At 37.7% G+C, this 18143-nt stretch overlaps 1 protein-coding gene across 2 annotated transcripts in view; it reads right to left on the minus strand.

Moving 5' to 3' along the window:
* Positions 1 to 18143, minus strand: part of prkcaa (protein kinase C, alpha, a) — a 167526-nt gene that overhangs the window by 32130 nt on the left and 117253 nt on the right. The window contains exons 7-11 of one of the 2 annotated variants that reach the window (XM_048200087.1): positions 15650 to 15784; positions 14506 to 14599; positions 7993 to 8019; positions 3970 to 4110; positions 3239 to 3412 (exon numbers count right to left, since the gene is read on the minus strand). In XM_048200087.1, the coding sequence (XP_048056044.1) occupies positions 3239 to 3412; positions 3970 to 4110; positions 7993 to 8019; positions 14506 to 14599; positions 15650 to 15784 (571 nt within the window). The remainder of the gene's footprint in view (positions 1 to 3238; positions 3413 to 3969; positions 4111 to 7992; positions 8020 to 14505; positions 14600 to 15649; positions 15785 to 18143) is intronic. The other variant, XM_048200088.1, reaches the window with a different exon arrangement.

The raw sequence follows: 18143 nt of genomic DNA on the forward strand, positions 1-18143 counted from the left end.
ATTATGAACAAATTTCAAAACACTTTGCATCACACACTTGCTAACTTTGTAAATGGTTACAGAAAAAAACTGGACATCACACACTAAAAATGGCAGCCTGTACTCATCATACACTACACAATTTTTGTGATATCTATAAAATTCGACTGACCAAAATCTACAGACTGAATCTGTTGACTTTCTACAACTAGCATCAACTCCTCCAGAGTGCTAATTGTAGCAAAAATCTGGGCAAAAGTTGTGCAGTGGATTGCAGCCATTAATCTAATGTCAAGAGTTATATCTTCCTTAAGTCACATTTGGTGGCTGAACTTATCATTTGGTGGATGAATAAGTTAACATTTTGTGTGTGTGTGTGTTAACTTTAGCACTTTTTTATGGTTGGATGTGGATGCAAAGCATCTCTAGAGTAGATCTGCTCTATGTCTATTTCATTTCTCTTTGTCTGTCATAATAACAGTTTGTACCATCACCTCACCATCAGAGGTCACTATTGCCTAAGTTTTTGTTTTATTTCTAATGGACTGTTACCTAGCTGTTTTGATTTTGTGCTTTTCACTTGATGGTTATGATATTGGTGGCTTGAATTGTAGTTGTTTCATTAAAATTTTCAGTAAATGGATCCTTCTCATGCTCTGTGCATAAACACTTTTCAGCTTTAATTAAATGTGACTATATTGAAATAAATACATATTAAACCTCATAACTATTTTAACCAAGTATTACATTCACAAATTACCACAAAATGCACCACAAAAAAGTGTTTGTATTGTTTTGTAATGCTGATGTTTTAAACATTTATGGAAACCATTTCAAATTTGAGAAAACAACAACAACTATAACAACAAAAAACAGAACCACAGATTTCTAAAAAGTCCAACTGCTATTTTAAAAGTTTGTTCAAATATATTTCACTATAGTATATATTTCCCTTTTGCATTTTTAATATACTGTATGTTGCATTACTGTATTAAGTATTTGCTTTTTCCATGTCTTTACATATTTGTACTCATGAAAATAAAAAATCCCCCACAAAAAAATGCTGCACAGATTGGAAAAGAGTTTTAAGATACTAAAACTATATAAAAGCTGCAGTCCGTAACTTTCGACACTCTAGTGGTTAATAAACAGAACTGTATGCGTCTTGCGGAAGAACACTGTAGCCAAAGCTACTTCTCTCTTTTATGTCTATGACGAGTCAGGCAGGTACTGTGCTATTCCGCAGTGGTAAGTCAAATCAAGTCATCTTCATTTATATAGCGCTTTTCACAATACATGTTGCTTCAAAGCAGCTTCACAGTGACAATAGGAAAATTCTTATCAAGCTTTTTGATTGAATCACTTCCGTTGTAAAAATTGTTAATTATTACTTTAGGGGCCGCTTAAATGACAACTTTCCTACTGAAAACTGAATACCTTTGATGCATTCTTGCCGTTCATTTACGTGTTTAGTCTATAGGTTTGCGTGTTTAAGTTTGGGTAAGACCCAAACCAGTCTAAAATCCACTTATTATAGGTGTACCATAGTGATTCATTATAAGACAAAAACACGGTTTGGAAAATGGATTTATGATGTACTCGCTCATTATGATTTTTTTTGTTTTGTTTTTTTCTAATTTTGAACAAAAAAGTTAAGAACAGCAGCTTTAAATAAAATAATGTACTTGTGTGTTAATTCCTGTTGGTTGTTTTTTAAAATATACTTTTTTAAAATCATTCTGAACTATATATTAAACTTACCAAACCGAAAATATATAGTACATATCAGAGATGGGCACTCGAGTTAGAGACTCGGACTAGAGTTGCACTCGAGTCGCATTTTAACAGACTTCAGACTCGGACTCGACCTGAAATGACTTCAGACTTGACTCGACTCGGCACAAAAGACTCTGAATATTTTAAAAATTACTCAAGTCTTTTACCCTTAACTACTGATATAATAAAGAATTTGTGTTGTGTTTAAATGGTTTTATAATATCTGCTTCACATATATTTCCTTACGTGTCGTGGTAGATCGGACTTTTGTCATAGAATTTGATTACGTATGTCCCTGTGCGTAAACTCCGAAATGTCATAATAAGAGTCCCATGAAACATGACAGGAGCCATATGTTCTTTCGTTTGGGTTTATTATCACGTCAGATCAGCTAGACGCACAGAATGTGGGAAAACAATTAAAGACACCGGAACAACGTCATCAAATTTTATGAGACATCGCATCCACAAAGGTTAGTCACATAAACTCACATGGCTAGCTATTACACTGTGGTGTAGCTGTAAGGCTCTTTTGAATTGCCAGCCTGATAAAATATGAACAAAAAAAAACCCCTAGACTTTAAACCAGGCACTACGTTTTATCAATCTTCGTATTATTTGCAGCTTTTCTATTTCTTAATGTGTGTCCAGAGAGAGATAGAAAGAGATGTTAATCCATTTATTACTTAAAGCTCATATTTTACCATATCACAATAAGCATGTGTAGAGTTTTCAAATGACATTCTTAAACATTCCGAAGTTTGATATTTCCTGATAATATCTGTCGTCACTAACAACGAAGCTGTATAACAAACCGTGACTCACTGGCGCCATCTTGTGTCCGTTTAGCGACTGTATTGAAAATGACTACTCGTGTTGCCAGGATGACTGTTTTGTACATTGTAATGGATTATAAAGTAACAAACTGGATGTACATTATCCCTTACATCATAGGACCTTAATTTCAAATAAAACAGATTACAGAAAGATCATATAATTTTGTCTATATAATACAACTAGAATAAAAAATAGGATTTGATTATGAGATTTTTTTTTTTTTTTTTTTTTTTTTTTTTTTTAATGACTCGAGACTCTACTCGGACTCGTGATAAAAGACTCAAGACTTGACTCGGACTCCAGTGATAAAGACTTCAGACTTGACTTGGACTCCAGATAAAAGACTCGTGAACATCTCTGGTACATATTTAGTTTAGTTGGCTAATGCAAAGATTTCAGTTGCCAAACACAAACAAAACTCAAACTAACAAAAACTATGAAGGATTTTGGTGAGTATTCAATCCTTCTAAGAAATTCTGATTCTGAAAGGTGTATGTTTGGTATGTGAGTGCCATTAGTGGGATCATCATTTAGCCCACAGACAAAATGACTGGTTAACAGAGTCTTGTTTGAATGCAATATAAATTGGTTTACATAAAAGTGTCCACCCAATGCATAAATAATAATTCAAGGAGAGAGTTCCTCACCACAGTCTGAAAGCAGGAGTGGAGATGGGTGAGGAATGGAGGTTTGTCCTGCTGAGCTAGAACTCGTTTCTCCACCATGGTGCATTCAACATCATCATCCTGGATGACCACATCCTTCTTCAGGATCTTAATAGCATAAAGTTCATCAGTAGACTTCATCTCAGCAAGCATCACCTGAGTATGGAGATAACAAAAGCTCAAACTGCCAGTTAGGGCCATTGGCAAACTTATGATACCAAACCATTTTCACTGAAAAAGAAAAAGCATAATTTTTTGTCATTAATCATTTTGTTTTTAATTTTATTTAGCCTTTATTCAGAAAAAGCAGGCCAAGAAGGGCAGGATCTAATATCTCACAGTACAAAAATTATTACATACATATATAGGAAATAAATAAACAAACAAATAAATTAAAAAATGCAGGTATATAGTTATAGTAGTTAAATATATATTGGTAATGAAAAAAAAAAAAATCACAGGAAAATTAAACGCATTTGTACCTATTTTAGACCAAACCTTAGGAACAGTCATAAGCACAATATTCTGGGACATAAAAGGTCCATATACACCTCATTTGTGCATTATAAAATGGAAAAAGTAAATAGCCTTATAAATGAATATATTCCAATGACTGAATTTGCATATAAAAAGGGAGAGCCAATCATATGGTGGTGAGTAAATGCATGCAATTAGTAAGACACCTAATAATGGGGAAGTGGTTGTAAACTCACCTTTCCAAAACTGCCTTTTCCCAATACTGCCAAGAAATTAAAGTCTGTGAGCTTGACTCTGTCTATACTGCTGGAAGGTAAACTGGACCCACTGTCATCCACAGGGGTGGTGACTTTTTTGGTCGGACCCAATTTGGCTTTCTGCACACAGATAAACAATAACTGTAAAATCAGGCGAGAACTAAAGGCAACATTCAGATGCTTGAAAAATTCCCATGATGCACTTGGAATCCCTTATGCAAGTGAGATGCTGGAACATGTTTTCTGTAATTTATAAGGTGTGAATAGACCTTAGTCTTGGTAGATTCCATATTTATTTTATTTATTTATTTATTTATTTATTCATGTATTTATTTTTTGCAAATGAAAATGAGGCTATGATAAAGATAAATGCACAGTCTGTTTAATGGGTTGACTTAATTATGTCTACATTTCATATCACGTTCATAAGAGTTGGCCACCAGGAATTATTTTGGAAAGACATATTTTCAATGTTGTGTCAAAAAAACAAAAAAAACAACAACAACAACAACAACAACAACAAAAAAACTCACAACCCCTTGAACAGACTTTATGGCTAACATTTGCGAAAAAATAAATATTGTGTCTGTCTACCTTGACTAAGGCCCATTAAGCTTTTAGAGATGCAGCTCAATAAAGCATAATCCACTCTTTACAGCAGCATCTGCATTTCCTACCAATGTCCTATAACACAATCTGCCTTCCTGATTAATTCTGGGTAGTGTCCATGCAGTTTCCCCAAGGCAGATGAAATTTTTTCCATCACAGCATGCAGAAGTCAGTCAGCGGGCCAAGATTCTCTGCCAAGCTGCCGGACTGGGCTCAAACTACAACAGCAGCACACAATACATTTTTTACTGAAGAATATCTGATTTAGTCTAACCTGTTTGATATGCCTGTTTCTTGTTTTTGTCCAAACCTTCCTACTGAATGTTTTCAATTCTAGTATTTTGACAGAGCCAGTAATATATTGGGAGAGTCATATATTTTGGAACAAAGTTATTTGTGTAATAACCACTCACTGGACTTAGTCCTGTTCAGAGCATAGCTGTGGTGATAGGAGAGTCATCTAAATACAAGAAGCTCTAAAGTTTGGCTGCGATCAAGTTGTTGCCATACTAGCCATGTGTCCAATGAGATGGTGGTGAATATGGACATCTGTCAAGAAAGTTTGTAACAGCTACAGAGAAACCCTTGAAACTTTGGAACAGCTATAGGATGCCAGAGAGGGGACACACCAGAGCAAAGACTGGAGACCTGTATAATTAAGTTCTAAAGTCAGGAACCTTTTTCAGCCTTCTGTGATGTTAAGCACATTTTGAGCCCTCTGAGTTGGAGGTTAGGAATTATAGAATACAAATGCCAGTGCATCAGGTGTCTTGGAGTGTAAAGAATTGCTTAGGTGGTATATAGAAGCACTTATAGACACTCGCAGACCCAGAGGCACAAGGTGGTGATATTCATGGCAATGCAAGTTTTATGAAGCAGTGGATTTGTCCCAACATTCAATCAGGATAGTATGAAGGTAGCTGCTGTCAAAGGAAAGGTGCTTATTAAGGCAGCCAACAAAGATCAAACTCCCTACACTGTGACAGAGTCAAACTTGATCTCCAGCTGAATTTTTTTTTTTTTTGAGATATATTTAATAGGAAAGAAGATGTAAAGTAGTGAGTGTACAGCTTGTATAACAGTATAAATTTGTTGTTCCTTCAAAATAACTCAACACACAGCCATTAATGTCTAAACCGCTGGCCACAAAAGTGAGTACACCCCTAAGTGAAAATGTCCAAATTGGGCCCAAAGTGTCAATTTTTTGTGTGGCCACCATTATTTTCCAGCACTGCCTTAACCCTCTTGGGCATGGAGTTCACCAGAGCTTCACAGGTTGCCACTGGAGTCCTCTTCCACTCCTCCATGATGACATCACGGAGCTGGTGGATGTCAGAGACCATGTGCTCCTCCACCTTCTGTTTGAGGATGCCCCACAGATTCTGTCACGACCTCAAATAGGGTTTAGGTCTGGAGACATGCTTGGCCAGCCCATCACCTTTACCCTCAGCTTCTTTAGCAATTCAGTGGTCATCTTGGAGGTGTGTTTGGGGTCGTTATCATGTTGGAATACTGCCCTGTGGCCCAGTCTCCGAAGGGAGGGGATCATGCTCTGCTCATTCATGGTTCCCTCAATGAACTGTAGCTCCCCAGTGCCGGCAGCAATCATGCAGCCCCAGACCATGACAGTCCCACCACCATGTTTGACTGCAGGCAAGACACACTTGTCTTTGTACTCCTCACCTGGTTGCCGCCACACGCTTGACACCATCTGAACCAAATAAATTTATCAAGATTCAAGATTCAAGATTCAAAATAGCTTTATTGGCATGGAGAAAGAAATCTTTACATTGCCAAAGCATTAATAACACTGTCAATAAAAATAAATAAATAAATAAAATAATAATAATAATAAAGAAAGAAAAAATCTAGCAATAAAAAAGCATTCCAATAAAAATGTTCAATCTTATAATATATCTATTATATTATATTATATTATATTACATTATATTATATATTAATCTTGGTCTCATCAGACAACAGGACATGGTTCCAGTAATTCATATCCTTAGTCTGCTTGTCTTCAGCAAACTGTTTGCAGGCTTTCTTTTGCATCATCTTTAGAAGAGGCTTCCTTCTGGGGCGACAGCCATGCAGACCAATTTGATGCAGTGTGCGGCATATGGTCTGAGCACTGACAGGCTGACCCCCCACCCCTTCCCCCCCCCCAACCTCTGCAGCAATGCTGGCAGCACTCATACGTCTATTTCCCAAACAAACCTCTGGATATGACGCTGAGCACGTGCACTCAACTTCTTTGGTCGACCATGACGAGGCCTGTTCTGACTCTGAGTGGAACCTGTCCTGTTAAACCGCTGTATGGTCTTGGCCACCGTGCTGCAGCTCAGTTTCAGGGTCTTGGCAATCTTCTTATAGCCTATGCCATCTTTATGTAGAGCAACAATTCTTTTTTTCAGATCCTCAGAGAGTTTGCCATGAGGTGCCATGTTGAACTTCTAGTGACCAGTATGAGAGAGTGAGAGCGATAACACCAAATTTTGACCTTGTAACACTAACGAGTCACATGACACCGGGGAGAGAATATGGCTAATTGTGCCCAATTTGGACATTTTCACTTAGGGGTGAACACACTTTTGTGGCCAGTGGTTTAGACATTAATGGCTGTGTGTTGAGTTATTTTGAGGGGACAGCAAATTTACACTGTTATACAAACTGTACACTCACTACTTGTCATTGTAGCAAAGTATCTTTTCAGTGTTGTCACATGAAAGGATATAATAAAATATTTACAAAAATGTGAGGGGTGTACTCACTTCTGTGAGATACTGTATATATATATATATATATATATATATATATATATATATATATATATACTGTACAGGCGTTTAGTGGTTAAACCAGAGGTAGGCAAGTTCGGTCCTAGAGAGCCGCTGTCCTGCAGAGTTTAGCCCCCAACTCTGAAAAAAAACCTTCAGCTGCCTATAGTCTTAGTAATCCTGAAGAGCTTGATTAGCTTGTTCAGGTGTGTTTGATTAGGGTTGGAGCTAAACTCAGCAGGACAGCGGCTCTCTAGGACCGAACTTGCCTACCCCTGGGTTAAACCATGGTATCCCAAATGATTTTCTTTATTTCTTCTACCAGATGGCACCAATTTGCTTTCCATGCATTGGATTTCACATACCTTTGCTTATACACAGTACTGAATGAAAATAATATGAAATCTATGCATACCTCTATGTAACTATCAGAAACCTATCACTGCCCCATGAGCAGGCATACACAACAAATAGTCTTCACATCCTCACATACTTCAAGATGAAGCTGGATTAATGTAGCGACCATTTTATAAAAAAGTGATGCAGATAAAATGGCACAAAACCAGCCAGCCAGTAAACACACACATATTTGCACGCTGCTGCTGACACGCACCTGCTCAAGGTCCTCTAATGTTTGATCCTGAAACCACATCAGAGGGGTAAACAGAGATATACATGCAGACGCGTAACACACATAAGCGTGAAAAGGAATAGACTATATTTATCTAATCTCCCCACCCAAAGTTATGTGCACTTACCTCTGGCAAAGTCTGACTACTCAATTCTGAAATATCAGCTAGTGAGACAATGGCAATTGAAATTGTATGTCAGATAGTTTCAAAGAAATCAATAAAAATGACCTGAATTGACCCTTCGCCGGGAGTTTGATTGACAAGCGATCTAACCAATCAGAATGCCGAATCCGCCATTTTGTCCGACAAAGCAGTCAGGAGTTAGAAGATTAACCTTGGTGGAGTTAAACTTGAAAAATTGTGTATAGTGACAACTTTCCGTGTTTGAAACAACATTCATTCTCATGTTCATTCATGTTTATTTGATGCTATAAATGGACTAGTGGGAAGAGATGATCGGTTTACGAGTCTCTTTAGCTGAGGCGCTACAGCAATCTGTCACGACCATGGTCACGACACATTAAAGGGCCATAAAACGGTTTTTATTGTTTAAATTTCTTAAAAAACTACACAGTTTGAAAGCTGGGACTTTGTTTAATATCATAAGTAACCTGCTTTGTCTTGTCTGTCGATGTGTTGTTCGTATCCTCTTTGCGCTGCGATGTATTTTTCACTGTGTGTGGCGTGACAGCGCCATGGCTTGTCGGACAAAGCAACAGTAACTAAAGGGGGCAGGTCTTTGCGAAGGGTCAATTGTTCATGACATTTATATTTATTATTTATAATGTCATATTATAGTCTTATTCAATTTAAATGAAATTCAACTATCTTTTTTGCCATGACAAAAGTACATTTTGCATTGCCAATGCATTAAAATGACAGAAAATAGTTTAGAACAACTGAAATAGCATTTGATTTGAACAAGCAATAGAGAAGGAAAACATCAAAAATATTAAAATATTTGAAATATAAGTTTACTAATGAACTCAATTAATTCAACATTATCCATATTCATGTGCAATGTGGGGTTTGTGGTGTGACTATCTTTATTGAATGATTATTTGGTGTTCTTGGTTGTGGTTGTCACTCAAGAGTCCCTTAGGAATCTACAAATCTTGGGGCTATATTTGCATATTCAGGATTTTGCCAAAAATAAAGGTAAGTTTTTTAGTTGGGATGCAATTATTAAATTGGGGAAGTATTTTGTTAATTTTGAGATAATAGTGGTTTCTGATGGTTTTATATTCTGTAAGGAAGTGCAGTTCTGTTTCCATCACTCCCAAACTGCAGTGGAAGCAGAGTCTCTCTCAAAGGAGAACCACGTCTGTCTGCGCTGCCAAATCTCAATGGCCAGACTGTGCTTCTACACAACGTCAATGCTTTATTATGGTATGTGGTGTCTTTAGGTTTTTCCAGAACTGAATGGCTCTTTTTTGGATTTTTAGAAGGAGAAGATATTGGCCGGTTATTTTCCTGTATTCGATGTTTGGCATTTAGGGGGAGGGAAGTATATGTCTTTGAATGGATCTGTGTGATAGGGTGAATGTGTGTGTTAATCCCTGAGATCTGGAATGTTTCTGAATACTCATTAGTTTAGTTTTTTGGAGGATGACTGTCAGGGCCCAGGGTTGACAGTAACCCTTCAGCAGAGACAGGCTGTCCGGCACAGACTCTTTAGTGTGTGACAGGACAACAAGTTCATCTGCATAGTGGAGGCACTTTATTTCATAGAATTTTTCCTAGAAGGATTATATCTGAAACTTATTGACAGCAGGTGTCTGAAGCATGAGTCTAAACACGACAATGAACTTGACATTGGCAGGCAGCAGCCCATGAAGTCACAGCAGGTGTGGCCGAGAGTATAAAAGGGCACCTGTGAAATACAGCATCCTCTTTCTTGTCTTCAGGAGACCGTCCATTTCAGCATGTGTCTAGATAGGCAAGCTATGGCCAGCGCTAGTGCTATGAGTTTTAAAAAGTGTGTTCATCCATATCAGCGTTTTCTGACACCTAATGACACACATGAGATGTGTGTTGTGTGTCTGGGCGAGGAGCAAGTCCTTGAGGGGGCTGTTTGCGTGCATTACAAGTGCATCCCTTTGAGGAAGTTGCACTCTCATCTGTCCCTTTTCTCAAGGGAATCAAGACAGTCATCTGTACCTCACGGTTCAGGACCTGATGCAGCCGAGGCAAGTAGGAAACTGCACTCCTGGGGTTCACAGGTGGAGCTTGCCGACACGTTTGAAAGAGGTATGAATATCTCTCAGTCGTTGGTGGCAGGCGAGAGCGAGCTGCCGGATGATGATGTGTTATGTCTCACATCATCTGATCCAGCAGCTAGCATGCTCCTTGCCTCGAGCTAAGAGGAGCAGGCAGAGGCTGTTGAAATCGAGGATGTCTCCGAGTACTCGTAGCTCACCTGCCCCACATATGATGAGCTATTGGATGTTATGTCTCGCGCTACTGAAAGATTAGATCTGCCATGGAAGCGCGAGAGGCGCAAGCCATGGAAGCTCCCTCATAGCCGCCTTGATGAACGCTTCCAGTCGGAACATAACCGCCCAGCTTTTACGAGTCTTCCCTTTCTCCCAGATCTTCACGTCGAGGTGCAGAGATTTTGGGGAAATCCATATTCTTCTCACATTCACCATTCACAGGCAAAATATGCTGATGTGGAAGGGGTGCAGGAATATGGTTATGCGTCGATGGCGCCGATTAAACACAATCTTTCAATCGGCAAAGCATCCGCATTGAAGACGCCGTCTCTGCCAACTCAGCAGCTTCATCTTACATCACGCTTGAACGGCAAAACATATGCGGATCCAAATATTTATAATGAATTAGAATGAGTTATGATTAATTATTAATATTTCCCTTTTGAGCTAATTTGCTACACAGGCCTCCTCTCGCTACTGAGGATTGTCTTTATTGAGGCATCCGCTCCCCAGAGCTCCGCTAGGATAGCGTTTGCAAGTCATAGGCTCTCTGTGAGCCACTTTGCATGGTGTCCTGAGCATGGGGTGTGTTTAGTCTCCTCTTGTCCTTGAGACACTTCATGTTGAGGCTTCCGCTCCTAGAGCTTGGCCATCTGCTGCGAGCGTCATCAGGCCTCCTCTCACTATAGAGAATCATCTTCATTGAGGCCTCTGCTCGCCAGAGCTCTGCTAGAGCAGCATCTGTGAGTTGTAGGCTCTCCATGAGCCTCCTTACAAGATGTCTGGAGTGTGGGGCATAGTTAGGCCTCCTCTCGCTTTAGAGAGTCATCATGATGAGGCCTCCCGCTCCATAGAGCTTAGCTATCTACTGGGAGCATTGTCAGGACTCCTCTCGCTACAGAGGGTTATCTTTATTGAGGTCTCTGCTCGCTATAGCTCCTCTAGGACATCACGTTGCAGGTTTAGGCTCTCTGTGAGCCTCTCTGCATGGTTTCCTATGCGTGGAGCATACTTAGGCCTCCTTTCGTTTTAGAGGGTCATTATATTGAGGCCTCCACTCCTTGAGCTCGGCCATCTACTGCGAGCGTCATCAGGCCTCCTCTCGCTAAAGAGAGTTATCTTTATTGAGGCCTCCATTTGCCAGAGCTCTGCTAGGACATCTTGTTGCAGGTTGTAGGCCCTCTGAAAACTTCCCTGCGTGGTTTCGCATACGTGGGGTGTAGTTGGCCTCCTCTCGTTTAGAGAGTCATCATGTTGAGGCCTCCGCTCCTAGAGCTCGGCTAGGCAGTAGGGTAGTATGCTAAGTTGTTAGGCTCTCTGGGAGCCTCCTTAGCTACTGACCTTAGTTTGGGGTGTTCAGTGCTTCCCACACATAGACTTTACTTGGGCGAGACGCCCAGGTATATTAACGGCCGCCCAAGTATATTTGGAGACACATTTTTGCTTTTATTATTTTTATCCTCTTATACTTTTTTATCCGCCCGAGATAATGAAACCATCCGTGATCGAATAACTTGTGGAAAATCTCCCATTGCCCTACATGTTTCATATCTGCTCATTCAGTGTGTGCGAGAATTGTTTACTCCAGCTGACATTCCCACATGCGCTGCAGAGACAAGGTGGATATGTCACAAAGGTGCTCCAACTGCTCCAAAGTGATACCCAATCAATGAATAGCGCACACTTATGCTAAGTGATTGCTAATGAACTCGAGTTGATGAATTACAACAATGTCTACTTTAAGGCCTTTATATAATATGTTTTAGAGATGGCTGTAAGAATGCACATTTTATCTCTCTAATCTAAAGCATCAGCCTGCAATAATATAGACATTTCAAAATAAGATTTTTTTTCTTTTTCTGTGCATAATTTTTTTATTTATGGTATTTATTTTTGGTTACACGATAAATTGTATTTAATTTGATTTCCATTTAATTTATAATAAACTATTGTTGTCTCTGGCTGGGATGCTCCCCAACAGGAAGAAAAGCCTATACGAACAATTGACACATATTATTCAATATATAGTATCAGTAAAATCTGTGTCCCATTCACTGAGAGAGACACTATATGACAAAGCAAGGAGAACACTACCATTTAAATGCTGTAATTTTGCATAATTTACAATGCAAAATAATGCATTATATTAGTATGTAATTAAATGTAATTGTAGCCTATGTAATTAAAATGAATTTCAATAAATAAAAATATTGTTAAAAATCACACATTATTTGTTGTTTGTCACATGTAGTAGACTATTTTTGTGTCATGGGTAATAAGAGGACCGCAAGTATATTTCAAACCTGTGTGGAAGCACTGGGTGTTCCTAGGCCACCTCTCGTTTTGAGAGTGTTGTTTTAGGCCTCCACTCTGCAGAGCTTCACAGGCCAGTTAGCTCTGAGTGTTAGGCTCTCTGTGAGCCTCATTGGACACTGGCCTGAATAGAGAACGCCTGCTGAGGCCTCCATTCTTGAGAAGCTCCGGTCTATGATGTTGCTGGTGTAGGGGTGAGGACTCCTTTGAGTCTTTGACTTTGCTCAGCCAATTAGGCACTCATCCCTCCAGCATGGCGGTGTGGGTATATTGTTTTCTGTCCATTTGAATTATATTATTTTGTTCATTGTCCTGATTGTGTTGGTTGTTGTTTCAGACTGTTTTATAGAGGGTGATTTGGCTGTGCTCTGAGAAAGGTTTTAAAGGCTTGACTGTGAGTAATGAATCAGGTGCAGTGTGATTCTAAGAAATCAAATTAACCTGTTCAATTCTAAATTCTCCATTTAACTTGTCAGTGTCCCAGTAGCGGGACACATGACATGCTTTTTATTGCCCTCTTTCCTATCAAATATTTTAGTAATCATCATAAATTAGGTATCGTTTGAAAGCTGAAACACATTCATCCTGTGAAAAACGTTATGAAATTGGACTTTGCTTTACCATAGATATGGTACATTAAACCTATTTAAAGGGCTCAGTTTGTATGATATCATCTTCAAATTCTGAACAAAAATAGACATGGCTTTGGTTTTCTAACAATATTAGAGTCCAATTTTTTTCTTTAAAATATATATTTTGTATAAAATAAAAAACATTTAGTTTACAGAAAACATACTTCTATAACTTTTATACACATAAATTTTTTGAAGCAGCTTTCACTTCTGCAATAATCTGCAGTGTATCCAAATTAGGTCTGTATTCAAAAGCATTCATAAATTACAACCATTTAAATTCAGATGCTTGAAAAGGGGGGTGACAGTTAACAGATCACCCAAAACATTTTATGATGAATAGAAAATGCCATTGGGGGTAAATTAAAAAACAAAACAAAACAAACAAATAAGAAAAGCTATCACTGCCATCATCTGGCAAAACAAAGAATTACAAGAAAACTGATTCTAATAGAGACGATGGTGAATGATGTGGGCACTGTGCTTTTCATCTAGTGTGCAACTAGCTTTAAATGTTTAATGGGCCTCATAGACATAAACCACCCCAAGGCAGCTATAATGTATTTCTATGTGTACAAGCATCTATTGTATATGTCTCAGGAAATCAACAAGCTGATGAAATATTAATATCTCCTAATCATGTTTCCACTGAAACAAAATATCTGACAGATACATAAAAACAACAGCTATAACATACTGGCAGATCAGCTTTAGCTAACCTGCTAAACAGATCTGAGTCTCAAATCATATTACTCCGGAAATTATATCAAGGTGTTTCACACTAAACTTTTGCTGTGTCTTTCATTAGTCTCAGCAGTCAGTAGTAGGCCTAAGGGTCACTCTAATAATTTATTGGTATTCACCAACCTGCTAATTCTAGCCATCAAAGAACATTTAAATTCTCATTCTTTATTTTTAGTTAACAAAAGTTTATTGCAAGCAATTAGAAAATAAAGAGTTGTTTTGTAAGAGCTAATCTACTGTTGGTTGAGCCTCAGACAGTTTCACCTGACAAAAACAAAATTATATTTTCATTTGGGTCCAAAATAGTTTTCCTAAAGAACAAAAAAAAACAGAGAAATTTGTTTGCGAATAAGGATAACAAAAGAGTCACCTCGAACTTCTGTCGGAGCTCAGTATCCTCGTCATCTTCATCTGGAATGGGCACATTGTAGTACTCTCCCTCCTCCTGATTTAACATTTTGTACCTGCATCCCAGGTAAAGAGATGGTAAAAAGTTGATTGTTTATTTATGGTATTCATCAAAGTACATTTCAAGTACCCACAGTTCTGTTTACTGCCTAATGTTCATTCTGAGTCTGAAAATCATTTTATAAACACGAACAAATCACTCCTATTCTTAGATCCCTTCACTGGTTGCCGATTTGTCAGAGAATAGACTTTAAAATTCTCCTCTTCGTTTATAAATCCCTACATAACAAAGCTCCTGTTTATTTATCTGAACTCCTTCACTCCTATACTCCACCCAGAAGCCTCCGTTCTTTATGATCAGGCTTTGTTGGTCGTTCCACGCGCTAGACTAAAGCGTAGAGGTGAGCGTGCATTTGCGGTGGCAGGGCCACGACTTTGGAACACCCTTCCTTGTCTATTTTTAAGTCCTTGCTAAAAACTTTTTTATTTTCCTTAGTGTACTGATTACCGTGATATGTTAAAATTTTAAATAGGTGGTTTTATATTTTCTTCTGGTTTATTTTTATGTATGTGTGATAATCTTGCTCTTCTGTAAAGCACTTTGGTCAGCCTGGGGGCTGTTGGAATTGTGCTATACAAATAAAATTGAACTTGAACTTATGTTTTCCACAGCAAAATAATACCAAATAATATCACATAATTTCAGAACACTAACACTAGACAAGAATAGCTTGCACGGTAAAAAAACAAAAAAAAACCCAAATCTGCCATTTTTTCCTCACACTCATGTTCCAAACCTATTTCCAAAAACATAGTGTATATGCTGTTAAGTATATTTTTAGAGAACATTTTTTTAAGGGCAAATAAATAAATAAACTTCATTAAAGGCCATAAAAGTAGTCCATATGACCAATAGACTATATATGTCTTCTGAAGTTTTGCAGGCTTTAGAATGCTTATAATAAAGTACACTACCTTTCTGGGGATTTAATGTTGGTTTTTAACTAATAGAGCATACCTAATAATGGCAGAAAGTGATTGCTTAACAAAATATGTGACCAAGCCATTTTCGTTTCCAAGACCTTCCCAAAGACACACATCCTTACCATCCACACACTGGGGCCTTTATGAGCTCAGATACACCAAAAGACATTGAGCCCATGAAGTCATTGCGGGTCGTTCTGTCCCAGTCCCACACCTCCACAGACAGCCGACGGTCCTTATCTGATGGCTTCAGCTTACTGGAACACACACGCATACAGGATGAAGCATTGCATTAGCACTCCCCTTCATCATATTCTAAAGCAGGGCTTTTCAGCTGCTTTCTTTCAGCAATATATAGTACCCAGATTAAAAACTCCAAACATTTTCTATTTCTATTTATCTTATCACTTTTGTTGTAAATAATAATATGTTAATATTAACAATGATAAAGTTTTTTAAGGTTTGCTCATAAATTCCTTTAACTTAATGTGATAATCTCCCAAAGTTTCGTAGTACAGATAATTGAGTAAAGGTATTTAAATGACTATTAAAGTTGACAAAGTTTTACGAAATTCAACTCCTCTCGTCACTTCTGAGCATTTACAGGTATATTCCAGGTATCCCCTGAAACATCACTATCTCTGCTCTCCAAATATGGTGTTAAACGTTGCATAAAACTAATCAAAAAGCTTAGAAATGTACACAAACAGTGACATAAATGCTGATCATTTGTCAATGGGAGGCCCCGTTTCGACTGACCGGCACGCGATTGGTCCAGCTATCCTCCTGTCAGGCTAGCAGCGCTGAGCGCTCTGTGTAAACAAGCTAGCAGAACTCCTCAGAAAGATAGTTCAATACTGTGTAGTGTAGTATAGTGTAATGTAGTATATTGTGTGTAGTTCTGTTTATTAATTTGAGAAATGTCGCTGTCAAAAGAGAGCCAAAGTGTTAAACTCACCGGAGGCTCTCTGTGACTGCGTTTACATGTGCGTGTACGCACGAGGTGACAGTCAAGGATGCAGACACACACAAACACACACACTGACACACCCTTCATCTCAAGCAAAAATGTAGCACCTCTGTTCAATCTTTCTGATTTTAGTAAATCTTTGTAAAAGTGCCTTCTAAAATATTTATTCAAATAAATACTTTAAAATAATTTGAGCTTCAGCCTGGTTTAATAGCATTTATATATATACAAATGTCTTTGGTCAAATGAAGCTTTAAAATAAATAGTTTATCCCCTTTAAATGCAATGGATTTTAAAAGATATCAACAAAAAACGGGCAAAAAACTTTAAAAGCGATTTTCTCAGGTTTTCAATTGGAAAAAGAGGGCAGACGATCATAATTCAAATGGGTATATCTTTAAAACCATTCAAGGTATGACTTTGACTATCATTTTAAAACTTATGGTCTCCTCTTTCCATTGATGACAAAATCTCAATTTTGAAATTTGGGTCACTGTGACTCATTTTGCTGGATCGGGTCACAAATGCTGAGTTCAGATTTATGAACAGACTGTCAAATTCTTTGCATGTTGGCAGGTTCATGTTCTCTTTTTGAATATGAAATATTTCACTTCATTTGCATACATGCATTTGATTGGGCAGTCAGCCATTTGAAAACAATTCTTAAGTAATTGGATGGGGGGGGGGTTGATTATTATAGTGCTGTATAGTACAGATCGAGTTAAACCTACACCTAATAAATATACTTTGATTTGAACTTATGACCTTACACTGATTTGTACATAGGCCTAATCTATGGATGTGACTCTATATAAATGTTCACACCACTATACCAGTGAGCAGCCATGTGACATCTTTAATAACTTTTGTTTTTGGGTCAATGACGCAACGGGTCATTTTTTTGTCCAAGGGCGTATAATAATAATAATAATAATAATAATAATAATAATAAATATGACATCCAAAGTATGTAAGGTAGTAGAACTAGATCTCTTTTATTGAATCCAAATTATATTAATTATATTTTGCTAAATATAAAGTATTTTATATCGGAAGTGTCCAAAGGTCACTCGGTTTAACCATCCAAAGGCCAATACAGCCATTTCATTTGTGATTAAAATATCTTAAAATGTAATAAATGTATTAATTTTTTATTCTGGCATGATTTTATAACATCATTTATCAATAGTGCAAAATGGTATTAAAATTATGTGTAGAAGTAGTTGCTTTGTTATACGAAAAAATGTCCGGAAAAATTAATTTCATTCATGTCATTCGGAGTAATCAATATAAAGGGACCATTTTGGATCAAGTCATGCGGTCAATATCATATGACAGAATGTAACATCATTCAGACACCTGCAAAGGACCACATGGTCATGAAACAAAATAACTAACTCGATCTTAACTATTTGAAAAATTAATGTTTTTACTCGCTCATACACATGTCCCAAAACATCAGGTCATTCGGTACAACTGCTATAAAACATGGAAAATGTTGTAATATTTTAAAAACTTGCACTAAATATAAAATGTTTGATTGCCCTTTTTCTAGCTAGCTAGCAATCCAACTAGCGAGCTAGCTAGGTATCAGTCTGTTAGCATTGTTTAAAAATATCATAATTCAACATAGCCAAAAGTGTCAT

This window comes from Megalobrama amblycephala, linkage group LG8 (genome assembly GCF_018812025.1).
Source record: "Megalobrama amblycephala isolate DHTTF-2021 linkage group LG8, ASM1881202v1, whole genome shotgun sequence".
NCBI lineage: Eukaryota > Metazoa > Chordata > Actinopteri > Cypriniformes > Xenocyprididae > Megalobrama > Megalobrama amblycephala.